Source organism: Rhinatrema bivittatum, chromosome 8, assembly GCF_901001135.1.
Source record: "Rhinatrema bivittatum chromosome 8, aRhiBiv1.1, whole genome shotgun sequence".
Classification (NCBI taxonomy): Eukaryota; Metazoa; Chordata; class Amphibia; order Gymnophiona; family Rhinatrematidae; genus Rhinatrema; species Rhinatrema bivittatum.
Genome location: NC_042622.1, coordinates 73,148,676 through 73,176,403, shown reverse-complemented (window position 1 = coordinate 73,176,403; position 27,728 = coordinate 73,148,676). Strand labels below are relative to the sequence as shown.

Sequence of the window (27,728 nt, the reverse complement as noted above, 5' to 3'; positions counted from 1 at the left end):
ATCCAGAATCCTGCCCTTGGTTTCTTAAGACTGCTTTTCTGTGTGTGTATATATTTAGGATTGTCTTGGTGTGCAAATCCTCTCTTGGAAGGATTTATTAGTTTTTTCCTCTGGCATTTCCTGCTGGTTACTTTTTCCCATGCATGAAATGGTGGGGCTAGTTCTAGTATTGGTTTGATTATAGATTATACTGAAAGACTGCAGGTGGCACTGTAACAGAGTACCAACAGTACAGTAAAGCTTTTCTTCTGTCTCCATCTGCTGGTAGGGGATAAAAACCCATTCATCTGGATTGGTCTGTGGAACTCAAGGAAAGAAAGTTAGCAGGTAAGAATCCATTTTTCCATTGTTTTTCAGGTGATTATCCCTAGGAAATGTATGACATGTATTTATTCATTGATACATAAACAAGAGGGTAAGGTAAATACACTCACATGATAGTCAACCAAAAATCAAGGTCAAAATTCACCTAAATAGCTATGCAGGTCACAATAGAATGGAGAAATTACTTACCTGATAATTTTGTTTTCCTTAGTGTAGACAGAAGGACTCAGGACCAATGGGTTATGTGCTCCCCTGCTAGCAGATGGAGACTGAGTCAGGTTTTAAAGCTGACGTCACCCTAGATATACCTCTTCAGTACCTCAGCCATTCAGTAGTCTCTTCAAAAAGTCATCGTGGACATATTAATGAAGAACTTGATTAGAATTTGGATAAAACTTGATTAAAAACTGGAGACCACAACTGTTCTCAACCAACATAAGCGCTGAATCCCAGCAATACTATAGATGGCCTGGACTAGGGACAGGGTAACAGCTTACCTGTAACCACATGGACTAGAAATTCACCTCATGGGGGATTCCTTGGTGCCTCTCCTGGGCAACCATGGGCGGGATGCTGAGTCCATCTTCTACACAGAGTGTTCCACAGGGCCTCTTCCTTGGTCCAACGCCCCTGGACCATCAGTTCCAGACAGTGAGTTCCCCAGCCCCAGAGGCTCACGTCTGTCATGAGGACCAGTCAGTTTGGATGGGACAGGGGTACACACCCCTGCCCAGATAAGCTTCCTGCAGCCATCACTGGAGCCAAGAGCATACTTCCATCGGTAAGTGGAGGCAAACTGAATAGTCTTGAGACAGTGGGCTCCAACATGACAGCAGGGTGCGCTGAAGTGGTCACATGTGTGCCCTCACCCATCGCATTACTTCCAGGGTTGCCGCCATGAAACGGAGGACTTGAAGATAGCTTCACACGGTTGGGTATATCACATTCGTCAGACGCACTTGGGACATCATATTCCTTATCTACGTGGACGGGAGGAAGACCTAGCCCTGCTTGGTGTTGAACCGGATTCCCAGATATTCCAAGGACTGGGAGGGTTTGAAACTGGTTTTGTCCAGGCTTACGACCCAAGTATCTAAAGCAAGGAGGTCACCCTGTTAGTCACCCAGAGACTCTCTTCCATGGAATTTGCCCAGATCAACCAGTCATCCAAGTATGGGTGGCACCAGGATTCCCTCTTTTCTCAACGCTGCCCCCCTGTAACCATCATAATCTTGGAAAATGTTCTGGGGGCAGTGGCTAGGCTAAAGGGCGGTGCCTGGAACTGATAATGGTGACCCAGTATAGCAAAACTTAAGAAACTATGTTCTTGCCGGATTGGAAAATGTAGGTAGGCCTCAGCTAAATCCAGGTAGGTTAAAAACTCTCCTGATTGTACAGACATTATCACAGAGCATAGGGATTCCATGCGGAAATCATAGATGCAAGTTGATGCCATTGAGGTCCAGGATGGGACGAAAGGAACCTTCCTTCTTGGGTACGATGAAATAGATGGAGCAACGCTCCGCATTTTCCTGGGGTACAGGTACTGGGATTATATCCCTCATCCTGAGGAGCTCTAACAGGGTTGTCTCCACTGCCTGCTTCTTGTGCTGGAAGTGGCATGGAGATGATATGAATATGTCCTGAGGAGTGCTGCAAAATTTCAGCACAAATCCTTGACTTATGACTTCCAGTTCCCATTTGTCCAAAGTGATCTTGACCCACTGTTGGTAGAAGAGGGACAGTCGACACTCCCTATATCCTTGTTCTGAGGGTGGGTCGGCAAAACTTAATTGGGGGGGTTTCAGGACAAACCTGAACCAGAGTCTGACCCTCTCTTGGACTGCAGACTCCGAAAAGACAGAGACCTCTGAAATGTCGAGTTTCTGTAGGGGCGAAAGCATTGGGAGCCCCTGGATCGACCCCTCATAGGTGAGGGGTGCTGCAACTGCTTCCTCATCTTCCAGTAGCCGGGGTACTGGAGATTCGCCCCCATTTACTGGCCAGCTTTTCCAATTCGCTTCCAAAGAGGAGTGATCCTTTAAAAGGGCATCTTCGTGATATTTGCCTTGGAGGTTGCATCTGATGACCAATTCTGCAGACATAGCTGTCTTCTGGCCGTCACCACTGAGGCCATGCCTCTGGCCGAGGTAGGGACTAAGTCTGAGCCCGTGTCAGCTAAAAAAGCGGCGGGGTTCCATAACAGCTCTGGAATTCGCCCCCGGGTCATCCACCTCCCAAGAGAGGAGCAGGGACGAATGAGCTACCAGGGCACAACAAGAAGCAATCTGTAAGGTCACTGCTATTGCGTCAAAGGCCTGTTTTAGGATGAACTCCATCCGCTTATCGTGCGCATCATTTAAGACCGCTCCTCCCTCCACTGGGATAGTAGTTCGCTTAGAGACGGCACAGATCAGCACATCCACTTTAGGGAAACGCAAACATTCTCTCGCTGCCGGATTCAGTGGGTATAGAGCTTCTAACACTCGTCCACCTTTAAAACTTGCTTCTGGGGTGTCCTATTCATAGAAATGATGGCAGAAAAAGACCAATTGGCCTATCTAGTCTGCCCAGGAGCTCCCACACTTATTTTCCCATACTTATCTGTTTCACCGACCACCAAGTTCAGGGCCCTTGTTGGTAGCTGTTTGATTCAAATTTCCTGCCATCCCCTGCCATTGATGAGAGTAATGTTGGAGTTGCATCAAAGGTGAGCATAAGGCTTAAAGGTTAAGTGTAGAAACCGCCGCATCAAGCAAGTTACCCCGATGCTTGTTTACCCAGACTGCACAGATTAATGCCTTGTTGGATGTTGTCTGAATGTAAATCCTCTTTTCCACATTTCCCCCTGCCGTTGAAGCAGAGAGCAACACTGTATATGCATTCAAAGTGATGGATCAGGCTTAATTGGTTTAGGGTAGTAACAGCCACAATAAGCAAGCTACCCCCATGCTTATTTGTTTACCCAGACTTTGTAGTTCAGTTCTTGTTGGTTGTTGTCTGAATGCAAATCCTCTTTTCCACATTTCCCCTTGCCGTTGAAGCAGAGAGCAATTTTGGAGTTGCATTAACTTGTGAAGGCTTATTGAGTAAAGGTAGTAATCACCAGGTAGTAGTCTCCATTCCAGCAAGCCACCCCCATGCCTCTTCTCTTCATCTCATCCTCTAGCCTTTTATGGATCCACAATGTTTATCCCATGCCCCTTTGAAATCCTTCACATTCCAGGTCAATCAACTCCTGGATGGCTTCCAGTACTGGAAAGCAGCAAGAGGCTTTCTGTAGGGAAATCCGAACGGGATTCTTCTTTGGCTCAGTCACAGAGTTTGCCCCAGGAACTCCCAGCATCTTCAGGGTCTGGGAGACCAGGGCCCGCAATTCGTCTCTATGGAAAAACCGTAACATGGTCCAATATGTTCTGAACCAGTGGGCTGGGGCTGATGGACAATGCTATCCGCAACCTCCTGCACTTGCTTCCTGATGTTCGAGTGTATTGGGACATGTATAGAAGGTAGGATGTGATATGGGCTACCAACATGGAGCCCTGGAACACTCTCCTACCCATAGCATCCCATGACCTATTCTCCTTGCCAGGCAGAGTCTTCGACCTTTTCGCCTTCTTCAGTGCAGACTCTACCACCACCAACTGGTGGGGGGAGTTGGCGCTTATCAAAGCCCACAGCCTGCTGCACGAGATACACCCCGTCTGCCTTCCGGTTCACGGGGGCCAAGGAAACAGGGTGTTTCTCAAGGCCGAAGGAGCACCTTCCAGAGAATCTCGTGAACAAGTACTGCCACCACTTCCTTCGGGCATCCACGAACTGGAGAATCTTCAGCATTTTGTGGTGGGCATCCTCTTCCGTCATAAGTTGGAAGGGTATTGGCTTCAACCATAGCTCGGACAAACCCTGCGAAGGTCAGGTCTTCCAGTGGGAATCGACACCTTTCCTCTCAGGGAGAGGGATCCAATGGAAGCCCACCGAAATCTGCCGAGGCATTGGAGATATCACCTTCCCAAGTGCCAAAAGGGGTCCTCGGGCTCATCGAGGCCACCATGTGAGGGAGATCAGGGAGCACTGGGTTCCAGTGGTGCGAAAGGCACAGACAGACCCTTGTCCCTGGAAGAGACAACAAGGACTGGCACAGCTGCCTTACACTTTGGTGTCCGATGGGCTACCGAGGTATTGCAGGACGCTGGCAGCAACTTTGTTGGGAGGATACAGAGGAGGTCAGAGTCAGTCCAACAACGGTTCCAACCCAGACACCACAGGTATCTGCCTCGGCACAGGCATCTGTGATGACAGTGCAATTGGAGAGGGAACCGGCATCGGTGGTGGGAGCACTGGCTCACTGTTGTGCAAAGCACATTCCACCGCCAGGCACACCAAATGCTCCAGCTCCTCCTCGAAAGTCTCTGCTGAAAGGGCAGACTGAGGGGGGAGAGGAATGGCCGAGGAGAGTCTGTGTCTGACACCAGGATCAGTGTGGATGGCCTCAGGCCACCAGACTCAAGGGAGAATGGGGCCTCCTCTTGTCAGGGCCAGCACAATTCTGACACCATGCGAGGACGGAGACCAACGATGGTGTTTCTGAGACTTCCCACAGTGCACAACCCAGTCTTTTCCTGGCACAGAGGATGAAGATCCAGAAGTTCACAACTTCAAGGAGACAGACACAGGTCGATCCCTGGACCCTTTCTCCCCTGAAAGACTCTTGGAAGAAGTGTAATCTGGCACAATCACTATGGGGCACTGCTAGATCCCCTCAATAATATACAATCCAACACATTTAGGGAATCCCAAGAAATATAACCATAAATTTTCAGTATCTATCTCAATTCAAGAATCTTCATATCCTTTATTATACATCTCACATGAACATGTTATTAAATTACATTTTATAACAATTAAATACATGTTTTACATTGTAATACACACATATTTCTGAAACACCATATTCAACAGTGCATATATATCAACCACTATATTTCTCACCACACATACACAGTTTTAAATATGGCCGGTCCGGACCAGATCCAGTAATGCAACTCCAACCCTAACCCCCTAACACACATTCACATGCATACATCATTCATTCATCTTAAAACCATATACCCCATAAAAATATCCTGATGCCCTTAATATCTACATCCAATGATATACTGTAATACTTCAAAGTTACAATTGAACATTTAGTTAGTCATTCTCCTGCTGAGATATATCAATCACCACGGTTCTTTTCAATCATTATTTTAACATCAAACACCTCCACCTTAAGTTCTTTTCAATAATTATTTTAGCGCCAGTCACCCCAACAAGGCACCTCGTTTCACCCCTATTCGGGCTTCCTCAGGGGATTCTTGCTGTATTTCACAATTTCACTCGTACATCGTTCTTAATGAAGTAGATATCATATCCACCCTTTTTCTAATGTTGGGCACCCCTTGTCTGGACCAAACTACATGCTGATACATCCAAACATTTCCGGTGTGTTAATGTGGCCATTCACTGTGTGTTCCAATAGCCAACCGAACCACCAGCAAAAGTGGACAGAAACTCCAAATCTGCATCAACAAATGCTAGCTTTTTCACTTATCACCAAACTTGTTCACCGCCGCGACTTTTGACACCACGAGAATGACTAGATACTGAGCGGATCGACGCTGGAAAGCGGCAGTGAACAAGTTTGGTGATTAGTGAAAAAGCTAGCATTTGTTGATGCAGATTTGGAGTTTCTGTCCAGAAATGTTTAAGACTTTTGCCGGTGGTTCGGTTGGCTATTGGAACACACAGTGAACGGCCACATTAACACACCGGAAATGTTTGGATGTATCAGCATGTAGTTTGGTCCGGACGAGGGGTGCCCAACATTAGAAAAAAGGGTGGATATGATATCTACTTCATTAAGAACGATGTACGAGTGAAATTGTGAAATATAGCAAGAATCCCCTGAGGAAGCCCGAATAGGGGTGAAACGAGGTGCCTTGTTGGGGTGACTGGCGCTAAAATAATTATTGAAAAGAACTTAAGGTGGAGGTGTTTGATGTTAAAATAATGATTGAAAAGAACCGTGGTGATTGATATATCTCAGCAGGAGAATGACTAACTAAATGTTCAATTGTAACTTTGAAGTATTACAGTATATCATTGGATGTAGATATTAAGGGCATCAGGATATTTTTATGGGGTATATGGTTTTAAGATGAATGAATGGTGTATGCATGTGAATGTGTGATATTAGGGGGTTAAGGTTGGAGTTGCATTACTGGATCTGGTCCGGACCGGGCATATTTAGAACTGTGTATGTGTGGTGAGGAATATAGTGGTTGATATATATGCACTGTTGAATATGGTGTTATCATCAGAAATGTGTGTATTACAATGTAAAACATGTATTTAATTGTTATAAAATGTAATTTAATAACATGTTCATGTGAGATGTATAATAAAGGATATGAAGATTCTTGAATTGAGATAGATACTGAAAATTTATGGTTATATTTCTTGGGATTCCCTAAATGTCTTGGAAGAAGTGGCCACTCAAGGGTCGAGGACGAACAATTCCCCACAATCCTTGGGCGTCGATGGCATGGATGCCGGGGGGGGGGGGGGGGGGGGGGGGGTCGGACTTCCCACCCCGAAAACCTTCTCCATCTTATCTAGCCTGGCCTGATGGCCTTTTGGAGTAATTTGCGCACACAGTTTGCAGCCTTGAACATCATGTGATGCCCCCAGGGACAGGATGCACACTTCGTGTAGATCCGTTAGAGACATAGTCCTGTGCAGGGCTCCATTTGATGTCCTAGAAGAATATGGTTGAACTTGGCATGTAGGTGTCCAATTGCTTCCTCAGAAGGCATCAGTGTTAGTGATTCTGGAGTTCATGCAGACTGGACTCTCTTGTGGATGGTACTTGTTTCTTGCAGGTACACATGGTACTTGTGGCATGATACAGGGGGCATATAATGAGTCCTTGTCCTCTTTCCCAGATGTGTCGCGCTCCTGAAGGGAGGGAAGCATATTAGGTTTCCAGCTGGGATTCCAGTTCCATCTTGTGGCTTCAAGTTAGTGTGACCTTGGGTGAGGTTCCACATTTGGAGCTTATTTGGAAATTTAGGCGGACAGCTTCCTTTAAGGCGGTATTTTGTGTAGTTAGCATTCGAAGAGAAGAATCTTGGGAGTTATGGTGGCTGTCTAGCAGGAAGTTTTCCTTTTTAGTTTTCTCCAAGGATATTTTCATAAGATTCTGTCCTAAAAATGGTTTCTGCCTCTGGCTTGAATCAGGTTGTTGGTCAACCTTCGTTAGCTACGCAATTATTCGAGGAACATTGAGATTTGATGTGCTGTTTGGATGTGGGGAGAGTTCCCTGAGGTATATCAAGGTCATTTATGCCTTCAAGAAGTCAGCATTTTAAGGCTTTCATAGCATGTTGGATCAAAGTAATCATCTCGGTGGCAAAAAGGGGTAACTAGTAGGTATTTCCCAAACTGTTTTGGGTATTTTCCACTACTGCTCAAGTAGCCTCCTAGGTGACTTTACAAGAAGTTTTACCATTGGACATAGGCAACATGACAACTTTGTCTTCTCTACATTTCTTTCAAAGCATTTTCATTTATTTATTTGTTTTATTTATTTAGATTCTATATTCCGCATTTTGGCACATCAAAGTTTACCTCATTCAGGTACTATATTTAGAGATATGCATTAGTTAGGGTGCTTTTTTTGATGCAGAGATGTTAGGAGCAGGTTTGGCTATGTCCCACCCTATTCAGGAGTAGCTTGGGTACATCCCATTTGTCTGAACTGGTCTGACTGAATGAGGAGAAAGAAGAAATTAGTTCTTACCTGATAATTTCCTTTCCTCGAGTCCAGTCAGACCAGCTAGGACCTTCCCTAGGCTGCCAAATGCACATCTTATCCAATTTCTATTCTTCTGTTAATCAGCGGAAATGAAGTTGTACTCCATGATATTGGTCAAGCAGGTTAGTTCTAGCAAATCTGTACATGCTCTTCTATACTTGCCTGTTTTGTGTTATTTTTTGCTGTTTACATGCAAATTGGTAGCCCTCTGGGTTTCAAAAAAAAAAAAAAAAAAAAGAAAACTGATCAGAGGGTTTGTTCATTATTATAGGGTCTGATCCAAAGTTTTGTCAGAAGGATACTGATGTCAGAGAGAAAACAGTGTTGTCTGCAGTTATCTGCTGGTAAGGGGGAAACAACCCACTTGGTTGAGGGCTTGACTGGTGCAGCAGGACTAATGGAAAGGAAATTAACAGCTATGAGTATGACTCCATTTAATACTGCAGTATTTTTCCTCGTGGTATTTAACTGTGGGGAAAAATATCACAACAGTGAATGAGCCTCTTAGATTGTAAACCCTCTGGGGATGGGGAAATACCTATGGTACCTGAATGTAATCTTTAAATTTACCTGGTCAATCATGAAAGGTGGTATATAAATTAAAAGTTAGTGCAAGTATTTTTGGACAACTCTCCTATATACTTGCACATTTGGTGCTCAGAGAGATACCCGACACTAAGGATCATTTCTTTACTTACTATTCAGCTAAGAGAGTAGGAGCTTGTCTTTCATCTCAGGAACAGTCACTGGTTTGTTTGTTTTTTTAAGCTTGATGCTTTCCGTTAAGATATCCTCCACAACACACAAGATACACAAAGATGGAGAAATTATGGATGCAAATAGCAGCACTATCCTCCCCGCTTCAAGGGAAATACTGGTTCTAAGGCCAGGAAGTAGAGAAACCACTGAATGTCCCAAAAGGTGTCTATTAAGACCCCTTTCCATCTTTGTACTAATGAAAAGCCCTGCTCAGCCGAGTGAATGAGATTTGGACTTTCACCCTAAGAGCTGCCTCCATTTATTTAATTTAAACTGGAAGCTCCACCTTGAAACGACTGCATAATCATACTGTTCTCCTCCACAGACACACAAACCCAAAAGGGGTTCTTCCTAGGACGTCCACCAGCTAAAAGATTAGCCCTAGCTCCACCTGAGCAGTGGTCTCAGCAATCTCTCCAACTGTAAAACAGCCTCGAACATGTTACATCAAATGCAACACAGACCATCTGCACTACAGTTAAGGAACCATGCTCAGACCCCTTTGCACCTGGAAAAAAAAACACTCAGAACCTGCACAACTGGGGCTAGAGATGGAGGATCACTGCTCCTGTGGCTCCAGCGATTAACACTTCAACCATGGAGACAAACCTATTCTAGCCAGCCCTGCTGTACAAAAACCCCCTCGGAGTGCTGGAATCGCCACTAAGGGAAGTCTCCCCTTGCTCTGAACCACTGGCGCAGAACTTCGCTGCACCCTTTCCAAGGAGCTGTTTTAAATGGCATTTAGAGCAGAATGCAGGCTTTTTACCTGCTCCATGGACTCATGGCCATATTCTGTGCTGTGCTGAAAAGCACAATGGCAGCTGGGACCACACCAAGACAGAAAATAACTCACACAGTTAAATCTCCACTCTCAACCACTTCTCTCCTGGCAGCAGAAGCTCTAAGCTGCTGTCACTCAATCCCCAGCAGCGATTTGATTGTGTATTCTTTTTTTTTTTTTTAACTTTAAAGTACAATACAAGGCTCTCTCCTTGCCATCTTAAAGAGACAGGGTGGAGAGCTAGAAAAGGATGAAAAGGAGGGAAGGGGAAGAGAAGGGAAACAAGTAGTGAAGGACTGGTAGCCCATTGACCCAGATCCTGCTCAGTTGAGGAAGTGAGCTTCGGCTTTTACCCTAACAGCTTTCTGACTACAAAGTTCCAGATAATACTCAACTGAGGGAAATAGAAGAGACTTCACTTCAAGAGCTGCCAGACAGAAATATTCCTGTTCGACCAGTCTAATCAGATCTCAATCCACATGGAATGTTCACCTAAAAAATGCTAAAAAATGCTAAATAAATCTGCTAGAGACAGCGAGTACTAGTAGGCGTAGGTCAGCACAGACGCTTATAAGGGGTGATGTCAGCGAATCTATTAATCTGTCTCCGTCTGTTGGTTGGTGGGCATAACCAATTCATCTGGACTGGTTTGACCAGATGAAGAGGAAACATTTTTAAGGCTGATCTTGGCCCCACCCCTCCTCTTCAATATAAGAGTCCAGCCTCCGGAACTGGCCCTCCCATACCCTAGTGCACTCTCCAGACCCACCCCCTTTTCATTCACAATGTAATCCCTAGTGGTCCAGTGGAGGCCTGGAGCACACCCTAGGCTCTGGGCCTGGTTGCAGCACAACAACATTTTCTGCCAACTGTAAAGATTGTGCAATTAAAAGAATCTTGGGTCCAGAGACTTCTGTGCAGCTATTCATTGTTTCAACATGGGCAGAGATGGCAACAGTAGGAAATGCTGCCACCCTGCAGTTTGCAGGGTAATGATCCAACTGGAAGTCAGGCCAAGTGCCATATTAGCATTCTAGTTTGAACAAGCAGATAGTTCTCGGCTGTGCTGACCTCAGAGTACCAGTCTCCACCAATCTGATTTTGTCAAAAAGCAACAAAACCCAATATGAAGCTATACTGCTAGCACAGCGTACCTGTCTAAATGCAGAGCTGAAAATGATCTCCCTGGCTGCAAGAAATGATGTGCATTATGGCTGTTTTACACAGAACAAGAATTGAAGCACAAGAGAATAGAGATGTGATTCGGCCGAACCTTTTGGTTCAGCCTTCATTATAAGCTCGAATTTTGGGGTTAGTGTGCACTAACCCCGAAAAATGAAATTTCCTGAAATTTCAGGAAAATCCGCTTCGTTTTTCAGGGTGGCCGAACCAGGATGAATTAGGCAATTTTGTTGAAATTGCTTAATTCGTTCTGAACGAATGCACATCCCCACAAGAGAAGTGTCTTTTTATGGCAAATAGGATGGACCACTATAGTCTTTATCTGCCATCAGTTACTACGTTTACTTTGTAAAGAAAAGGGTCCCCCTGCCTACTTTTACTCTGCTTTCATCTGCTGGCAGGAGGAAAAATCCCCATATTTAACTAAGCAAATATGAGATGGCAAACACTAGCAGCTCACATTTGTCAATTCATAATCTATCATTACAGCCAGCAAGAAATATTAAGTGTGCGCAATTTGTGGTTAGTCAAGCTAGTTGCAAAACAGGCTCTGGGAAGTTCTTTACAGAAAAAATGACTTAAAAAGATTTTATTAAAATAAAATTACCTTTCCCACAGTAGAGAAAAATTCCTCCAGGTCTCTTGGTCGAATTCTTGCAGCAAGCTGCATACAGAATACTGTTCTAGCATCCCTTTCTTCAGGGGTCAAATTGTCAATTGGTTCTCTTTAAATAAAGAAAAGAAAAAAAATATTTTAAAAGCACCCTTTAATCAGTATCACAACATAAGACAACTTATAAAGCTGAGCATGAAATTTCAGGGCCAAATGAACTAACCCAAAAAAATATTTTACTTGTCAGACCTGCTCAGCCTCAGAGCAGTGTATCATCTGGTGTAGAAGGCAACTTGATAATGGTTTTCTTGTACATATGATACTGCCAAAAATTGCAGTACAGATATTCAAGTGCCTTTCCTACAAGTTGGTGACCCCAACAAGGTTGGTCTCTTTCCTACTGCTTAGCTGGTTGATGGAACCTACCTCCTGAAACAATTTCTAGCACTGGCACGTGTAACAGAAAACTGTGATCAAATTACTTTCTACCACTGGTTAATAAGCTGATCTGAGGATCAAGTCTGGCAAGCATTTTTCAGTTGCTCTCCCTTCTCATCTCTTCTACTCCCCCACCATACTCACTCTCCTCTCCTTTCACACTCCTCAACTGCACAATCCCCTTTCTGCATCCATAGTGACTGAGATGGTAGCGTCGGTGTAGAGTTCTAAACTGTTGTAGGTGGGACAGAAAAAGCATTGTCCGTGTAGAGGTACACAGCTGTAATGCAGGGGTGACTAACTCCGGTCCTCAAAAACCACAAACAGGCCACCTTTTCAGAATATCAACAAGGCATATGCATGAGATAGTTATGTTATGCATATTCATTCTGGATATCCTGAAAACCAGGCCTGTTAGTGGCTCTAGAGGACTTGATGTGGACCTGATGTGATGTGGCCATCCCTGCTGTGTCTGTGAACTTGATGCTTAACTGAAAGGACGAGATGATGAATCCGAGGCTGAATGAAGTCAAAAAGGCAACTGTTAGCTAATATCCTTTTCATATTAAAGATTTTGCACCATAAGTTTGGACTTCATGTATGAGATTTTCGGTTATCCCATTTAGCTCATATTGAGGGTAATTTAAAAAAAGGATGTGTGTGTATAAACTCTGGTTTTATGTATGTAAAAGGCTTTTTGAAAATGCCTGGAGGAGTTGTGCATGTGAAAGTATGGACAAAATCCATTTTGCATTACTTTAACGTACACTACAAAGAGGCATTCCGAGGTGAGGGGGGTGGGGAGTGTCAGAACTTATCTGCATACTTATATAACATCAACGATCAGATCAAACTAATACTATTAATTTGGAAATTTACGTATCTTAATTGAAGACCAGGCCGGGGTAGGTGCAAAGTCAGATGCTAATTGGGATTACCACATTAGCCGTTAGCAAAAATATGATTCCATCATACCAACAATAAATATAAGCAATTAAATCCATAAAAACCACACCAAGAGATGCAGACTTCTATTTTGAAAATATTCAGGATTATGGAATACCTGAAAAACACTAAGTCCAATTTAGCTCAACTTGATCTGCCAAATTTGCTTGTATACCTTGATTAATGCAAGAGCATTTACTATTTCTTTTAGATAACAAGAAAAATCAAACCATCACATAAACTAGACTGTAAGAAATAAAGTGAGAGTAGATTCATACTGATTGGGGGTATGTTTGTACACTGTATAATTTTCTCAAACTTAGAATTCTGCTATGATCAAAGTATAGGACCAAATGTCAACTGTTAGCTCTGGATAAAGCAGCGTGGCTGCAACATTAGTCCACCTCATCAATGACCTTATAATCAAGATAATTAAAGGACAAGTTAAAACAATTCAGGAATGCGAGACTTTGGAAGTTAAAATGATCAGACACTCTGGATGGAGCAAATAAGAAAGGACTCAAACAATTAGGTTTATCAAATTATCAGCGATATACATTATTCTGTCACTTTATGATTACATATTAACACCCCCATTCTTTTCCTCTCAGCAATCAAATGCCTTTTGCAATTCACTTATATTTTCTGTTTATCTTTTGCAGATATTTAGACTTGAGAAAGAGTACTAGCACACAAAAGCTAGTCCAATAAAAAAAGGATCACCTTATACATTTTTTGTTCATCTTTGCCACTGTTAGCTGTTGGTTCTGCTCAATTGAAAAGAAACTAACATCTACAGTTAACCGAGTAAAACAAAGTAGGCTGGTTATGTGAATTCATGAAGAAAAGCACACAACCTAAGGATAACAATTAAACAAGTACCTGTCTTCAAAATATATTTGTCAAGGAGTCATGATATTTAACAATGTAAGGCCTTCTCCAAGAAAGCCCCAAACAAAAACATCCTCATATTACAAAACAAGCTTTTCTTAAACAGCAGGATGAATCAATCAGTAATACAAGTGGCTCAACTTCATAAGATGGAACTCTGGAACTTGTTGCCAGAGGATGTGGTTAGTGCAGTTAGTATAGCTGTGTTTAAAAAAGGATTGGATAAGTTCTTGGAGGAGAAGTCCATTACCTGCTATTAAGTTCACTTAGAGAATAGCCACTGCCATTAGCAATGGTAACATGGAATAGACTTAGTTTTTGGGTACTTGCCAGGTTCTTATGGCCTGGATTGGCGACTATTGGAAACAGGATGCTGGGCTTGATGGACCCTTGGTCTGACCCAGTATGGCATTTTCTTATGTTCTTAAGATGGCGCAGAAATGGAAAAACCTCTTTCACAGCTTAGAACTGAAGTCTTTCTGAACATGTGCAAACCTGCATAGCTGCTTGCTGTGTGAGTTTCTTCAGTCTTTATAGCAAGCTTAACTTCAACTCTAAAGGGGAGGACGGTGGAATTGTGTTAGACTGCAGAGAACACCTGTTACAGGTAAGCTACTTAGTTTTCTCCATGGACAAGCAGGATAATAACAGCTGCAAAGTGGGGCCTCTCAAACTCAGTGTTGCATTTGATTAGTTTATTTTGCACATCAGTAATAGTTCTCTGCAACCTATCTATATTGCCAGAGGATGCAAGGTGAACCTTGTCTGTACCAGACAAAATGGTAGACGTTTCCAACATATTTTGTCAAGATATGAATGTAGCATCTTTTATGTTTACAGAGCCAAAGCCAGTGCTATAAAAAAAAAAAAAAAAAAGAGGAAGGATAGTACCCAAAGAGTCCTGAATTTTTCTCTTTAGATACTTAAGACTTCTTAGATCTAATATAATATTGAAGAACACCTGTCTTCTTTAGAATCACAAAGTATTTGGAATACGATCTAGATTTCTTCTCTTGCAAAGAAACAAACTACTGCATTGATTTTTAAATGGGACAAAGGCTCTTGCTGAAGAATGAAGTTTTGGGTAGCTAAACACTGCCTCTCTGGAGAATTGTTTGGGGAAGCAGATTTGAAATTCCATCAGTATCCTTGGTTCATTTTTAGGATCAATTTCTATTAAAAACCAGAGTTGTCTGAAATGCTGAAGGCTTTAATAGAGAAGAATTTTTGAGGTCATAGTAAAATTTAGGATTGGCTTTGGTCTGCATCTGTTGTAGAGGCTTAGGTTGCCTCCTCTCTAGCATGTTGACTGTTTTGTTGCTGGCGACTACAACATGTATAGGGGAACCATTTTCTTCCTGGATAGTAATACTGCTTTCTATAGGCATCAGGCTGACCCTTGTTGGAAGTGGAGTGTTGTTCCACGATGAAAGAGCATGAAGGATGGTTCAGTGATCCTTAACATCAACCTTTTTCTTTACTCTCTCCCCAAAGAAATTCTCCTGTGTATGGAACATCTGTGAGCTTCTTGTGTTCATCCTCATGGAGTCCAGGTACATGAAACCAAGCAACAGCTTCTTCCACTGTATTCCAGAAGGCTCTGTAGGCTGACTTATTAGGATGTTTGCTGAATGGAAGGAATAAGGATGTTCATCTTATGCTTGAGAATGTAAACTCTGCAAACCAAGCATGTGCATATTGAATCATATGAAGATATTTTGAAACTTAGCATGGCTCTTTCGAAAGACCTATGCAATGTCCAACATCTTGGCATTTGTCAGGAAGGGTGTTGGAATGCATTTTGGAGCATTTACTTTTCCTTATGGATCGTTCTACTATAAACTGATGGAGGAAGTTGAACTTTATCATGCCCATAAAATGGTTCAATGCCTTTAATATACGTCCAACTTCCTTGATACTGGAAGAATGGATACAACAGTTTGCCACATTCTGGCTTAAAGCTCCTTAAGTAGCCTGTAAATGGAACTGCCACTGTTTGCCTAGGCACATGAATGAACCTTAGCAAGCCAAAGATATTTTCAATAGGTTCTGATTGTTTAAAGTTGAAAGTCAATCTCTTTAGCCATCTACTGTACAAATTTGAGGGTAGGACATATCCTCAGAAAGATATGCACTATTGGCTGCCAAGGACAAGGATCAGATGAAAGACCTGTAAATTGTTTATCCTTAGCACAAAAATAGTGAGGTACAGAAGAGATCTGTGCTCTCTTGGGAATACGGTTCACATCCTCTAGCAGAGGTGGTGGCAATTTGGACACATCAGTTAATGTTTTACAAAGTCGTCCTACTTCCTTAACAGAAAGGAATGTTGATCTACTGGAGAGCAAGAGGGAGAAATTGTGATTCTGGGAATAGAACTGGCATTTTCTATGGCGAAATCTTTTGACCTTTTGATGGGGTTTCACTAGAGTATCTCTAGATTATTTTCAGACTTCAAGGTAGAAGAAAAAACATTGGCACCAAGAAGATTTGTGCACAGACAAGACACCGGCACCTTTGCTAGTCGATGGTACCAGATTACTGTCTGTGCTGGACAGTGTCAACTCCCCATGTCGATCTGTGCCATGCACAATGGACAACTTCCCATTTCTCTCTGCACCGGTATCCTTTGGCGCTGGAATGCACTTAAGCTGGCCATAGAACAATTCTGTTTTCTCCTGCTCCTAAGGCCAGCTGGGAATGCTGCAAGGAGGGACTTCATGTTGTTCTCTGATGACATACTTTGCTGGCCTTCCCTAGAACACACTTGTACTAGGTTCAGGAGGTAGGACAGTCACTGCGACTAAGGCAGAATACAGGATCTAACAGGGAAAAATGCCAGCGGCTGCAAATGAAGGCAAAAAGTAATAAAAGGTTACTATAAGCCAAAAGTCCAGTACTGGAAGCTTTCATTTCTGCTCAGCAATTTTAAAAAAGAAAAAAAATGGAAAAAGTACTTACCTGATAATTTTGTTTTCCTTAGTGTAGACAAATGGACTTAGGACCAATGGGGTTATGCTCCCCTGCCAGCAGATGGAGACTGAGTCCGATTTCAAAGCTGGCATCACCCTACATCACACCTGCAGTGTATAATGAAAAAACCGTAACCATACTCAACCAAACACTGAACACCAGTAAGAATACAGATGGCCTGATCTAGGGACTGGATGACAGCTTATCCGTAACCTCTTGGAATCTATATTCACTCCATGGGCGAATCCTTGGAACCATTTTTGGGCAGCCATGGGCAGGATGCTGAGTCCATCTGTCTACACTAAGGAAAAAAAATTATCAGGTAAGTAATTTCTCCATTTCCTAGCGTGTAGCCAGATGGACTCAGGACCAATGGGATGAACAAAAGCTACTCTCGATCAGAGCAGGAAGCTACCAGCGGTTTGGTTAACACCACCCTTGCAAAGGCTGTCTCCTCTCGGGCCTGTACATCCAAGTGATAGAACCTGGAGAAGATGTGCAAGGAGGACCATGTTGCTGTTCAGCAGATATCGACAGGAGACAGTAGCCTAGCTTCCGCCCATGAGACCACCTGAGCCCTAGCAGAATGAGCTTTACCCTGAGAAGGTAATGGCTTTCATGCCTCCACTTAGGCTCCCACGATCACCTCCTTAATCCAGCAAACTATGTTAGCCCGCAAGGCGGTTTGCCCTGCTTCTTTCCACCGTGAAGGACAAACAGGCAGTCTTGTCTTTCGGACCAGATCTGAAACTGCCAGATACTACACCAAAAATCTACTAACATTTAAATGACGGAGGTAGTGGTATTCCTCCTCATCCTTGTGATTATCTAGGGATGGCAATGAAATGGACTGATTCAAATGGAACTCAGAGACTACCCTGAGCAAGTAGGATAGAATAGTATGAAGCTGTAACTCTCCTGGAGTCATCCAGAGGAACAGCTCCCGACATAATGCCTGCAGTTCAGAGATGCAACATGCCGAGCATATAGCCATAAGGAACACAGTTTTCAAGGTTAATAAACGCAAGGAAGACCCTGCCAAAAATTCCAATACTAGATTAAGATTCCACAAGGGAACCAGCCACTGTAGGGTTGGCCGGAGTTGCTTCACAGGCCTACTGCAGGCCACATCCAGATGGGCCCACAGGCGTGTTCCATTCACCTCACCCCTGAAACAGGAGGGCACCGCTACCTGGACCTTCAAGGAGTTAAAGGTCAAACCTTTTTATTCAAGCCATCCTGCAAAAATTCAAGAATTAGTGGGATTTTGACCGCCCGAGGGGGGACACTGCATTCCTCGCACCAGGCCTCAAAATACTCTCCAGACCTGCACATATGCTAGGGAGGTAGAGAACTTCCAAGCGTGGAGTAAGGTGGCAATTACTGCTGCAGAATATCCTCACTTCATCAGGCGAGCCTTCAAGGGCCAGACCGTAAGACAGAATCAAGTCAGATCCTTATGAAGGGCCAGTCCCTGCTGAAGCAGGCCCCTGGTGTGGTGGGAGGCACAGGGGAGTCTCCATCAGGGGGTCTCCGCATATTACAGACGCCCGGGCCAATCTGGAGCTACTAGTAGGACTAATCCCCCTGTGGTGCTCGATTCTGCGAATGACCCTGCCCAGCAGGGACCACAGAGGGAAGGTGTATAGCAACTCTTCTTCCGGCCATGTCTGAATGAGAACATCGATCCCCACGACCACTGATCCTTTCTGCAACTGAAGAATCGGGGAACCTTCAGATTGTGGGATGCGGCCAGCAGGTCGATGGATGGGAGACCCCAGCAATCTACTATCAGCTGAAAGGCTTTGGCCGACAATGCCCACTCTCCTGGATCCAGACTCTCCCTCTCTAGAAAGTTTGCTCTGACATTTTTTCCTGCGATTTGGGAGGCCGATCTCATCTGTAGATGTATTTCCACCCATTCCTTAAGGAGATCTATCTCCTGAGACACCTGCTGGCTCTTGGTTCCACCCTGGCGGTTTGATGTAGCCTACCATCGTTGCGTTGTACGACATTACGTTGGCTGCTTGACCCTGGAGTCTGTGGCTGAATTGTAGACATGCCAATCTGACTGCCCAGGCTTCTAGGCAGTTCATATTCCAGAAGGCCCCTTCCTTGTTCCAACATCCCTGGGCCATCAGTTCCTAACAGTGAGCTCCTGAGCCCTTGAGGCTTGCATCTGTTGTGAAGACCAGTCAGTTAGGGGAGGTCAGGGGTACACCCCTGCTCAGATAAGCTTCCTGCAGCCACCATTGGAGCAGAGAGCATACTCCCATCAGTAAGTGCAGACGAATCAAATAGTCTTGAGACTATGAGTTTCAACATGACAGTAGTGAGCACTGAAGTGGTCACGTGTGTTCTCGCCTATGGCATTACTTCCAAGGTTTCCACCATCAAACTGAGAACTTGGAGATAGCTCCACATGGTCGGGGCGTATTGTGCTCTTCAACTGAGTCACTTGGGACATCAACTTCCTTATCCGCATGGTTAGAAGGAAGACCATGCCCTGCTTGGTGTCTGACTGGATTCCCAGATATTCCAAGGACTGGGAGAACTTGAGACTGCTTTTGTCCAGGTTTACGACCCAACTGAGTCCCTGAAGCAAGGTGGTCATCCTATTGGTCACCCGGAGACTCTCTTCCATGGACTTGGCCCGGATCAACCAGTCTAATTACGGGTGTGCACCAAGATTCCCTCTTTTCTCAATACTGCTGCTACAACCACCATAATCTTGGAAAATGTTCTGGGGGCGGTGGCTAGGCCAAATGGCAGTGCCTGGAACTGATAATGGTGACCCAGTACCGCAAAGCGTAGGAAATGTTGGTATTCTTGACAGACTAGAATATGTAGGTAGGCGTCGAATAGGTCCAGGGAGGTTAAAAACATTCTCGATAATATGGCCATTATCACGGAGCATAGGGTTTCCAAGCAAAAATGATTCACTCGTAGATGTCGGCTGATGTGCTTGAGGTCCAGGATGGGGCAAAAGGAATCTTCCTTCTTGGGTACGATGAAATGGATGGAATAACGCCCCATATTTTCCTGGGGAACAGGTACTGGGATTATAGCCCTCATCCTGAGGAGCGTTAAAAGAGTAGTCTCCACTGCTTGCTTCTTGTGCTGGGAGTGACAAGGAGACATCATGAATATGTCCCGAAGAGTGCTGTGAAATTCCAGTGCATATCCTTCTCGTTTGACATCCAATACCCATTTTTGTCCAAACTGATCTCGACCCACCGTTGGTAGAAGAGGGACAATCAACCCCTTATCTCCTCGTTCCGAGGGTGGGTCGGCAAAATTTCACTGGGGGGTTTCGGGACGCACCTGAACCCGAGCCTGCCCCTCTCTTGGGCTGCCAATACGAAAAGACAAATTCTCAAAGGGCCGAGACCTCTGAATGTTGAGTGTCTGTAGGGACGAAAGTGTTGGGAGCCCCTGGATCAACCCCTCATAGGTGAGGGGTGCTGTAACTGCTTTCTCTTATCATCTGGTAGTTGGGGAACTGGAGACTCACCCCATTTACTGGCCAGCTTTTCCAATTTGCTTCCGAAAAGGAGTGATCCTTTAAAGGGCATCTTTGTAAGATTTGCCTTGGAGGTTGCGGCTGCTGTCCAATTCCGCAGCCATAGCTGTCCTCTGGCCACCACCACTGAGGCCACGCCTCTGGCCGAAGTATGGACTAGATCCGAGCCTGCATCAGCTAAAAAGGAAGGAGCGGGTTCCATAACCACTCTGGAATTCACTACTGAGACATCCACCTCCTGAGAGAGGAGCACGCACAAATCAGCTACTATACTATTGAATTTCCCCTCAAACTCCATACATCCAACAGACCGATTAGAGAAATCCACAAAGGAGAGTTACAATTCCCTCCAACCAAAACCATTCGCCTAGTTTCGACCAGGGTCCGAGCCTTTTCTCTAGCAGGTCCAAACATTTGGAATAGCCTTGCTGCAGAACTCAGGTTGGAACCATGCCTACTAACTTTTAAAAAAAAACTTAAGACTTGGCTGTTCCGACTAGCCTTCTTGGATCCTTCAGACACACAATAATCTACCATCCTACTCACGAGCCATGGAACCATGCCTCTTTGTGAGATGCCTCTTATCCAATACCTCCGCAATTAAACTATCTTGCTCGAACTGAGCTCATTATGACTTTTGATTTTTAAGTTACGGCCCTGCTCGGGCCTTTTTTACTCTATTTACTTCCAAGCTGTAAAGCCTCCAAGTTTATAGTCCTTGTTCAATGTAACTTTCTTGCTCTCTTTCTGATTATAACTTATTGTTCCGTTTTTTGTTACAAGTTTCTATCCCTCGTTCGATGTAAACCGATCTGATATGGTATTCAACCATGAAGCTCGGTATAGAAAAATGTGAAATAAATAAATAAATAGGGCACAATCTATAACAGGGGTGGGCAATTCCAGTCCTCGAGGGCCACAAACCTGTCGAGGTTTTAGGATATCCTAATGAATATGTATGACATAGATTTGCATGCAAATCTCTCATGCATATTCATTAGGGATATCCTGAAAACCAGACTGGTTTGTGGCCCTCGAGGACCGGAAGCGCCCACCCCTGATCTATAAGGTCATTGCTATTGCGTCAAATGCCTGTTTTAAGGATGGACTCCATCCACCCACTGTGAGCATCCATTAAGGTCGCTCCTCCCTCCACTGGGATAGTTGTTCGCTTAGAGACGTCACAGACCAGCACATCCACTTTAGGGAAGCACAAATGCTCTTTCACTGCTGGATCCAGTGGGTATAAAGTTTCTAATGCTCGGCCTCCTTTAAAACTTGCTTCTGGGGCATCCCTTTCCAGGTCAATCAATCCCTGGATGGCTTCCAGTACTGGAAAGTAGCAAGAGACTTTCTGTAGGGAAATCAGAATGGGATTCTTCTTTGGTTCTGTCAGAATCCGCCCCAGGAACTCCTTGCATCTTCAGGGTCTGGGAAACCAGGGTCAGTAATTCGTCTCTATGGAAAAACCATAACATGGTCCGATACAGTTCTAGGTCGGGGGAATTTCCCCATCTTCTAAGAAATCTGAATCCTCCTCTTCATCCGGGTCCCTGACAGGGATACCCTTGGTGAGTCGAGGCATGCCTCGAGGTCTGCAGATAGGACTGGGAGAGGGAGGGCTTACTGGCTGAGGTTCCATCTGGACAGGGGCAAGTGAGGTAGCAGACTGCGCCTGTATGAAGGCCCTGGAAAAATTCCACCCAAGAGAAGGCAGCCAGGTCCATGCCTAGCCCAGGAGGTACTGGGGTAGGCACTGCTGAATTTCCCTTCCCATGGATGACCCAGTCACAGGAGTACTCAGATCCAGGGTACTTCTAGTTAAGGCTGTGGCTAACATCTTCTGAATGGGAGGAGCCGGGCTTAGCAAAGTCTGAGGAGTCTAATTCTCCCAGGATATCCTCAAGGTGCTGACATAAGTTGGATCCAAGTCAGACTGTGAAGGCTTAATATGACAAACAGTGCAGAGGGAAAGGCACTTATGTTTCTTGGCTGCCGGAGCCATTGGCGGCATAACTGCTCATGTTTAAAATTTTATGCGCACAGATTTCGGGCGCCTAGGCAGGACGCGGCGAGGCGCACGCACAGCCTGTGCGCCCGGCTTTACCTCTATTCTGTGATTAGTAGTTTGTGCACGTTATGTATGCACATGACATTATGCGTGCACTGCGCATACCGACATTCTATGGAGGGCAATACGGTACGCACAAAGACACATGCAAGACAGCGCCGGTGCGGCCTACCATGTGGTGTGCCGACCAAGCCTAAAACAGGGCCTAGTCCCACTTGGGGGCCGCTCAACCTGCTTGGAAGCCCACTTCCCCTTATCCCAACGGGATTGGGAATGATGCTGGTATGGCGCACCAAGCAAGGAGACCAAAGGAGTCTTACCAAAAATCCCTCCAAGTGTCTGAATTGGGAGGCAACTTCTCTCTTTTTTTTTAATTTTATTTACCTGGGCTCACGACTTACCAGCTGAGTACAGAGACCATCTCCAGCTGCAGGGGGGGAGTGGGCTTTGGCCATCACCACCGCGGCTCTGCTTCCTGCACCTGCTGCCTTTCAGCTGCTTAAGCAGCAAAGTCTCTGCTGGGAACCAGCTACCGGACAAGGCACACCTCTGAGAGATCTCTGAAATCGCCTCAGGAATTCTCAACTGGGGAAGGGATTTTAAGTATCATCGTAGGAGAGCAGGGCTCAATTTTTTCTCCAATTTAAACGTAGAATTTCTCCTTCCAAAAAGTACAGCAATCCCCATAGGGAGAGGTACATCCACCATCTGCTGGAGACAGAGAAATACTGAAAGGCTGAGGTCACTGCAGGGGTGTATGTAGGGTGATGTCAGCTTTGAAACCATCTCCATCTGCTGGCAGGGGAGCATAACCCCAGTGGTCCTGAGTCCATCTGGCTACATGCTAGGAAAATAAAGAATATAGCACAAAACACAAACAAAGAAAAAAAACAAAACACAGTAGTAGTTCCACACCACCAATGGAATAGTCACCAGTATATAAATCAGATACAAGTCAGTCATAAATCCCAGTCTAGATACACATTAACTACTACTACTACACATTTACAGTGCATTCAGAAAGTATTCAGACCTTCACTTTTCCCTTATTCTAAAATGGATATGCATTTTCTTTCCTCTTCAGTCTAAACACAATGTACCATAATGACAAAGCAAAATCAGGTTTGCAGAAATTTGTGCAAATTACAAATTAAAGACTGAAATATCATATTTACATAAGTATCCCCACCCTTTACTATGACACTCAAAGTTGAGCTCAGGTACATTCTGTTTCCATTGATCATTCTTGAGCTGTTTCACCAACTTAACTGGCATCCATCTGTGGTAAATTAGATTGATTGGACATAATATGGAAAGCCATACATCTGTCTATATAAAGGTCCCACATTTGACAGGGCATGTCTGAGCAAAATCAAAATAAGACTATAAATAATCCTCCTAAATATGCTTGTTATTGTATGATACTAGTTGACACAAAATTAAATTTTTAAATTTTATGTAAGCAAGGCCATCATATTAAAAGGCAATGTGCATTGCTGTGAGCTTCACTGCAACCATAGTGTTTGTCTCAAATATGTATTTATACATTTGATTATTTAAGTACCGTTTCATAGTGATGTACTGCCTCAGTTACTCACATATTTTATTTACTCACTCTGCTACTCTATTACATTAATAGGCTGAAATGTAAATATTGCTCGGTTCTATCTCTCCCCTCTTCCAGCTCCAAGTTAATTTCCCTATTTTATTGTAACTTTCTCACATCCTCTATCTGATCCACTATATCTAAAGTTCAAGGTTCTTATTTAGAACATTGTTTACGTTTATTGAGAACATTGTTTACGTTACGTTATGCTTTACACACTCTGTTAATTGTAAACCGGGTTGATGTGATGCATGTCATGAAACTCGGTATAACAATAAATAAATAAATAAATAAATAAATAAATATATAATCATGGGTCTGCCTCAACATTGTCATAACATTTTTTGGCTCTTTTTTCTTTTAAAGATGCACATAAAAAGGTTTACTTATCTTACACACATAGAAAGGAAAATTTGTCATAACAGAAAAAGATGCTATGCAAGAACTAGTCAAATATCCTGTGCTAGAAAAGTGACCGCTCATCCAATGCCATCTGTGTTTCGGAAGTCTAAACTTTTTGCTTCAGGAAAACATTCAATACAGGAACAAAAAATTATACTCCTCCAAGGGAATCAAATAATTCTTGAGCAATGTCAACTGTTATAGTTGAAATCAACTTTCTACCAAAGTAAGATCCTTCATAATGAGACAGCATCTGAGCAAAATCAAAGCCATGAAGCTGAAGGAATTGTTTGTGGAATTCCAGGACAGGATTGTGTCGAGGCACAGATTTAGGGAAAGGTACAAAAAAATTGCAGCATTAAAGGTCCCAAAGAACACAGTGGCCTCCATCATTTTTAAATGGAAGAAGTTCGGAACCACCAGGACTCTTCCTAGATCTGGCCGCCCGCTCAAACCTAGCAATTGTGGGAGAAGGGCCTTGGGTCAGGGAGGTGCCAGGAACATGGTGGTCACTGACAGAGCTCTAGAGTTCTGCTGTAAAGATAGAACCTTCCAAAAAGGACAACCATCTCTGCAGCACTCTACCAATCCAGAATTTATGGCAGAGTGGCCAGATGAAAGGAGAAATTACTATTTACCTGATAATTTCCTTTTCTTTAATGAAGACAGGTTAATCCACAACCAGCGAGTTATGCACCTCTACCAGCAGATGGGAGACCGAGCAAAGCTGACATCACAAAATATATACCCCTGCACTGACATCAGCCTGCCAGTATTCCCTGCATCTGTGGATAACTAAACAATACATGATCATAATCATTAACAGGCAACCAATTCAAGCTCTCAGTTAACAGGAAAACACTGAGTTCAGACAAGAAGTGTAATATCACTAATCTAGGGACTGGATATGACACCAGTAGTCCTGGGAAAAGCAGCCACTCAGTACAAAAGCACCACTATCCGGCAGCCAGTGGTGGGAAGGTGGATTAAACCTGTCTTCATGAAAGAAAAGAAAATTATCAAGCAAGTAGTAATTTCTTCTTTTTTAACATTCAGACAAGTTAATCCAAAACCAGTGGAATGTACTAAAGCCTCTTCCGAATAGGGTGGGAGGCTGCCCACAGTCCGAACACCACCATGTGTGTGAAGGCTGCATCCACCCAGGCCTGCACATCCAGACGGCAATGCCAGGAAAAGGTGTGTAAGGAGGACCACATCACAGCTCGGCAAATTTCAAGGGGAGACAACAATCTAATTTCCACCCATGACACTGCCTGAGACCTAGTGGAATGAGTCCTAATCTGACTAGGCAATGGCTGCTCAGCAGCCACATACACAGACGTGATAGCCCACTGGATTAAGGAGGTTATCATAGCCTATGACTCCGGCTCACCCTGCTTACTCCCATCATGGAGTATAAACAGCTGGTCCATCTTCCTGAAAGGTTTAGAACCTCCAAATGCCTCATGATATGCTGCTTGACCTCCAAGGTCCGTAAGACTATATTCATCTACGTCTCTCTCCCTGTCCATTATCGGCAGGGAAACAGATTGATTCAAGTGAAAATCTGAGACCACCTTCGGCAAAAAAGATGGAACAGTTGGCAGCTGGACTGCTCCCAGAGACACTCGCAGGAATGGTTCCTGGTAAGACAGAGCTTGCAGCTTGGAAACTGTACACGGAGAACACCATCTTCAAGTAGGTAACCTCAAGGAGAGGCTACGCAGTGGTCTAAAGGTGGGCCCCGCCAGAAATTCCAGAGCCAGATTAAGACTCCACAAGGGCACTGGCAACTGCAAGGGGGGACAAAGATGCTTCATCCTTTTCAAGAACCAGGCTACATCCAGATTCGCCAAGGGTTCATCATTCACTTGACTTCAGAAACAGGCAAAAGCCGCCAGCTGTACCTTCAAGAATTAAATGCCAAGCCCTTAATTAACCCATCCTATTAAAAAAATAAAATAAAATAAGAGGGATCTTAACCGACCAAGGATGAACCCCTTAATTCCTCACACCAAGCCTCAAACACTCTCCAAACAGGAACATAGATTAAGGAAATAGAGAACTTCCATGCTCAAAGCAAGGTGGAATCACAGCAGTGGGTTCAGCAACCAAGCCCTCTCAAGGACCAGATCTTTGTTTAAAAAAAAAAAAAGGCCCCTGTGTACTGGTAATCGGAGAAGTGAGTCCACTAGGAGCCTTCACAGATCTGCATACCACAGCTTCCTGGGGCAATCTGATGCCACCAGAAGCACCTTGTATCTCTCACACCTCCGAATCATTCTGCCCAACATGGGCCACGGGGAAAAGGCATATAATGCCAAAGACTTCAGATCTCTCTTGCAACTGAAGAAGTGAGGAACTTTTGCATTGTGTGATATTGCCAGCAAGTCTAGAAATCGGAGGCCTCAGCTACCCACTATGAGCTGGAACACTTCATTTAACAATTGCCATTCTCCTGGATCTAGACTGCTGAGAAAATCAGCTCATATATTGCCTTTTCGTGCAATATGTGAGGCTGAAATCACCTGAAGATGTACTTCTGCCCATTCCACGAGTTGGGCTATTTCCTGCAACACTTCCTGGCTCTTGCTTCCTCCCTGACGACTGATGCAAACCATTGTCGCATTGTCAGACATCATTTGGACCACTCGACCCTGCAAGCGGTCGACGAATCTCAAGTATGCTAACTGAACGGCACAAGCTTCCAGCCAATTGATGCTCCAGAGGGACTCTTCTGTTCTCCAGTGACCCTGCGCTGTCAACTCCTGACAGTCAGCCCTCCCAACCCCAGGGGCTCTCATGAGTACTAGTCAGTCTGGTGTTCATAGGAGGATGTCCTTCCTTAGACGGCCTGCTTGCAACCACCATGCAGTTGGATGCTGATCTCCACCAGTAACTGAAGCCATATCGTGCAGCCCTGAGACTGTGGACTGTGTGCGGTGAAGAGGATACACGTTGGAGTCCACCTCTAGGATGGCTGCCATCAACCTGAGCACCTGTAGATAAGACCACGCTGTCAGACGTACTATTTCTGTAAATAGTCACAACTGCTCTGTCAGTTTTTGAATGCGGATCTCCGGTAGGAATACCCCGCTTCGCTTTGTGTTGGAACGAACACAAAGATACTCCAATGTCTGGGATGGTTATTGCTCTTGGCTAAGTTCACCCCCCAACCTAGTTCCTGTAGCAAGGAGATCAACTTGCGAGAGGCCTCCTTTCATACTCTTGGCCCGAATTAGCCAATTGTTTAAGTATGGGTGGACCAGAATGCCATCCTCTCTCAACACTGCCTCTACCACCACATGACCTTTGAGAAGGTTCTGGGCACAATGGTTGAACCAAAGGGTGCCGCTCGA

At 44.4% G+C, this 27,728-nt stretch overlaps 1 protein-coding gene across 13 annotated transcripts in view; it reads right to left on the bottom strand.

Moving 5' to 3' along the window:
• The window catches only part of RBM39 (RNA binding motif protein 39), a 267,063-nt gene that overhangs the window by 155,428 nt on the left and 83,907 nt on the right, over positions 1 to 27,728 (bottom strand). For all 13 annotated transcript variants that reach the window (XR_003858117.1, XM_029611511.1, XM_029611510.1 and 10 more), the window contains one exon: positions 11,515 to 11,632. Coding sequence is in view for 12 of the 13 variants with exons in the window: in XM_029611511.1 (XP_029467371.1) it covers positions 11,515 to 11,632 (118 nt within the window). In the remaining variant the exon portion in view is untranslated. The remainder of the gene's footprint in view (positions 1 to 11,514; positions 11,633 to 27,728) is intronic.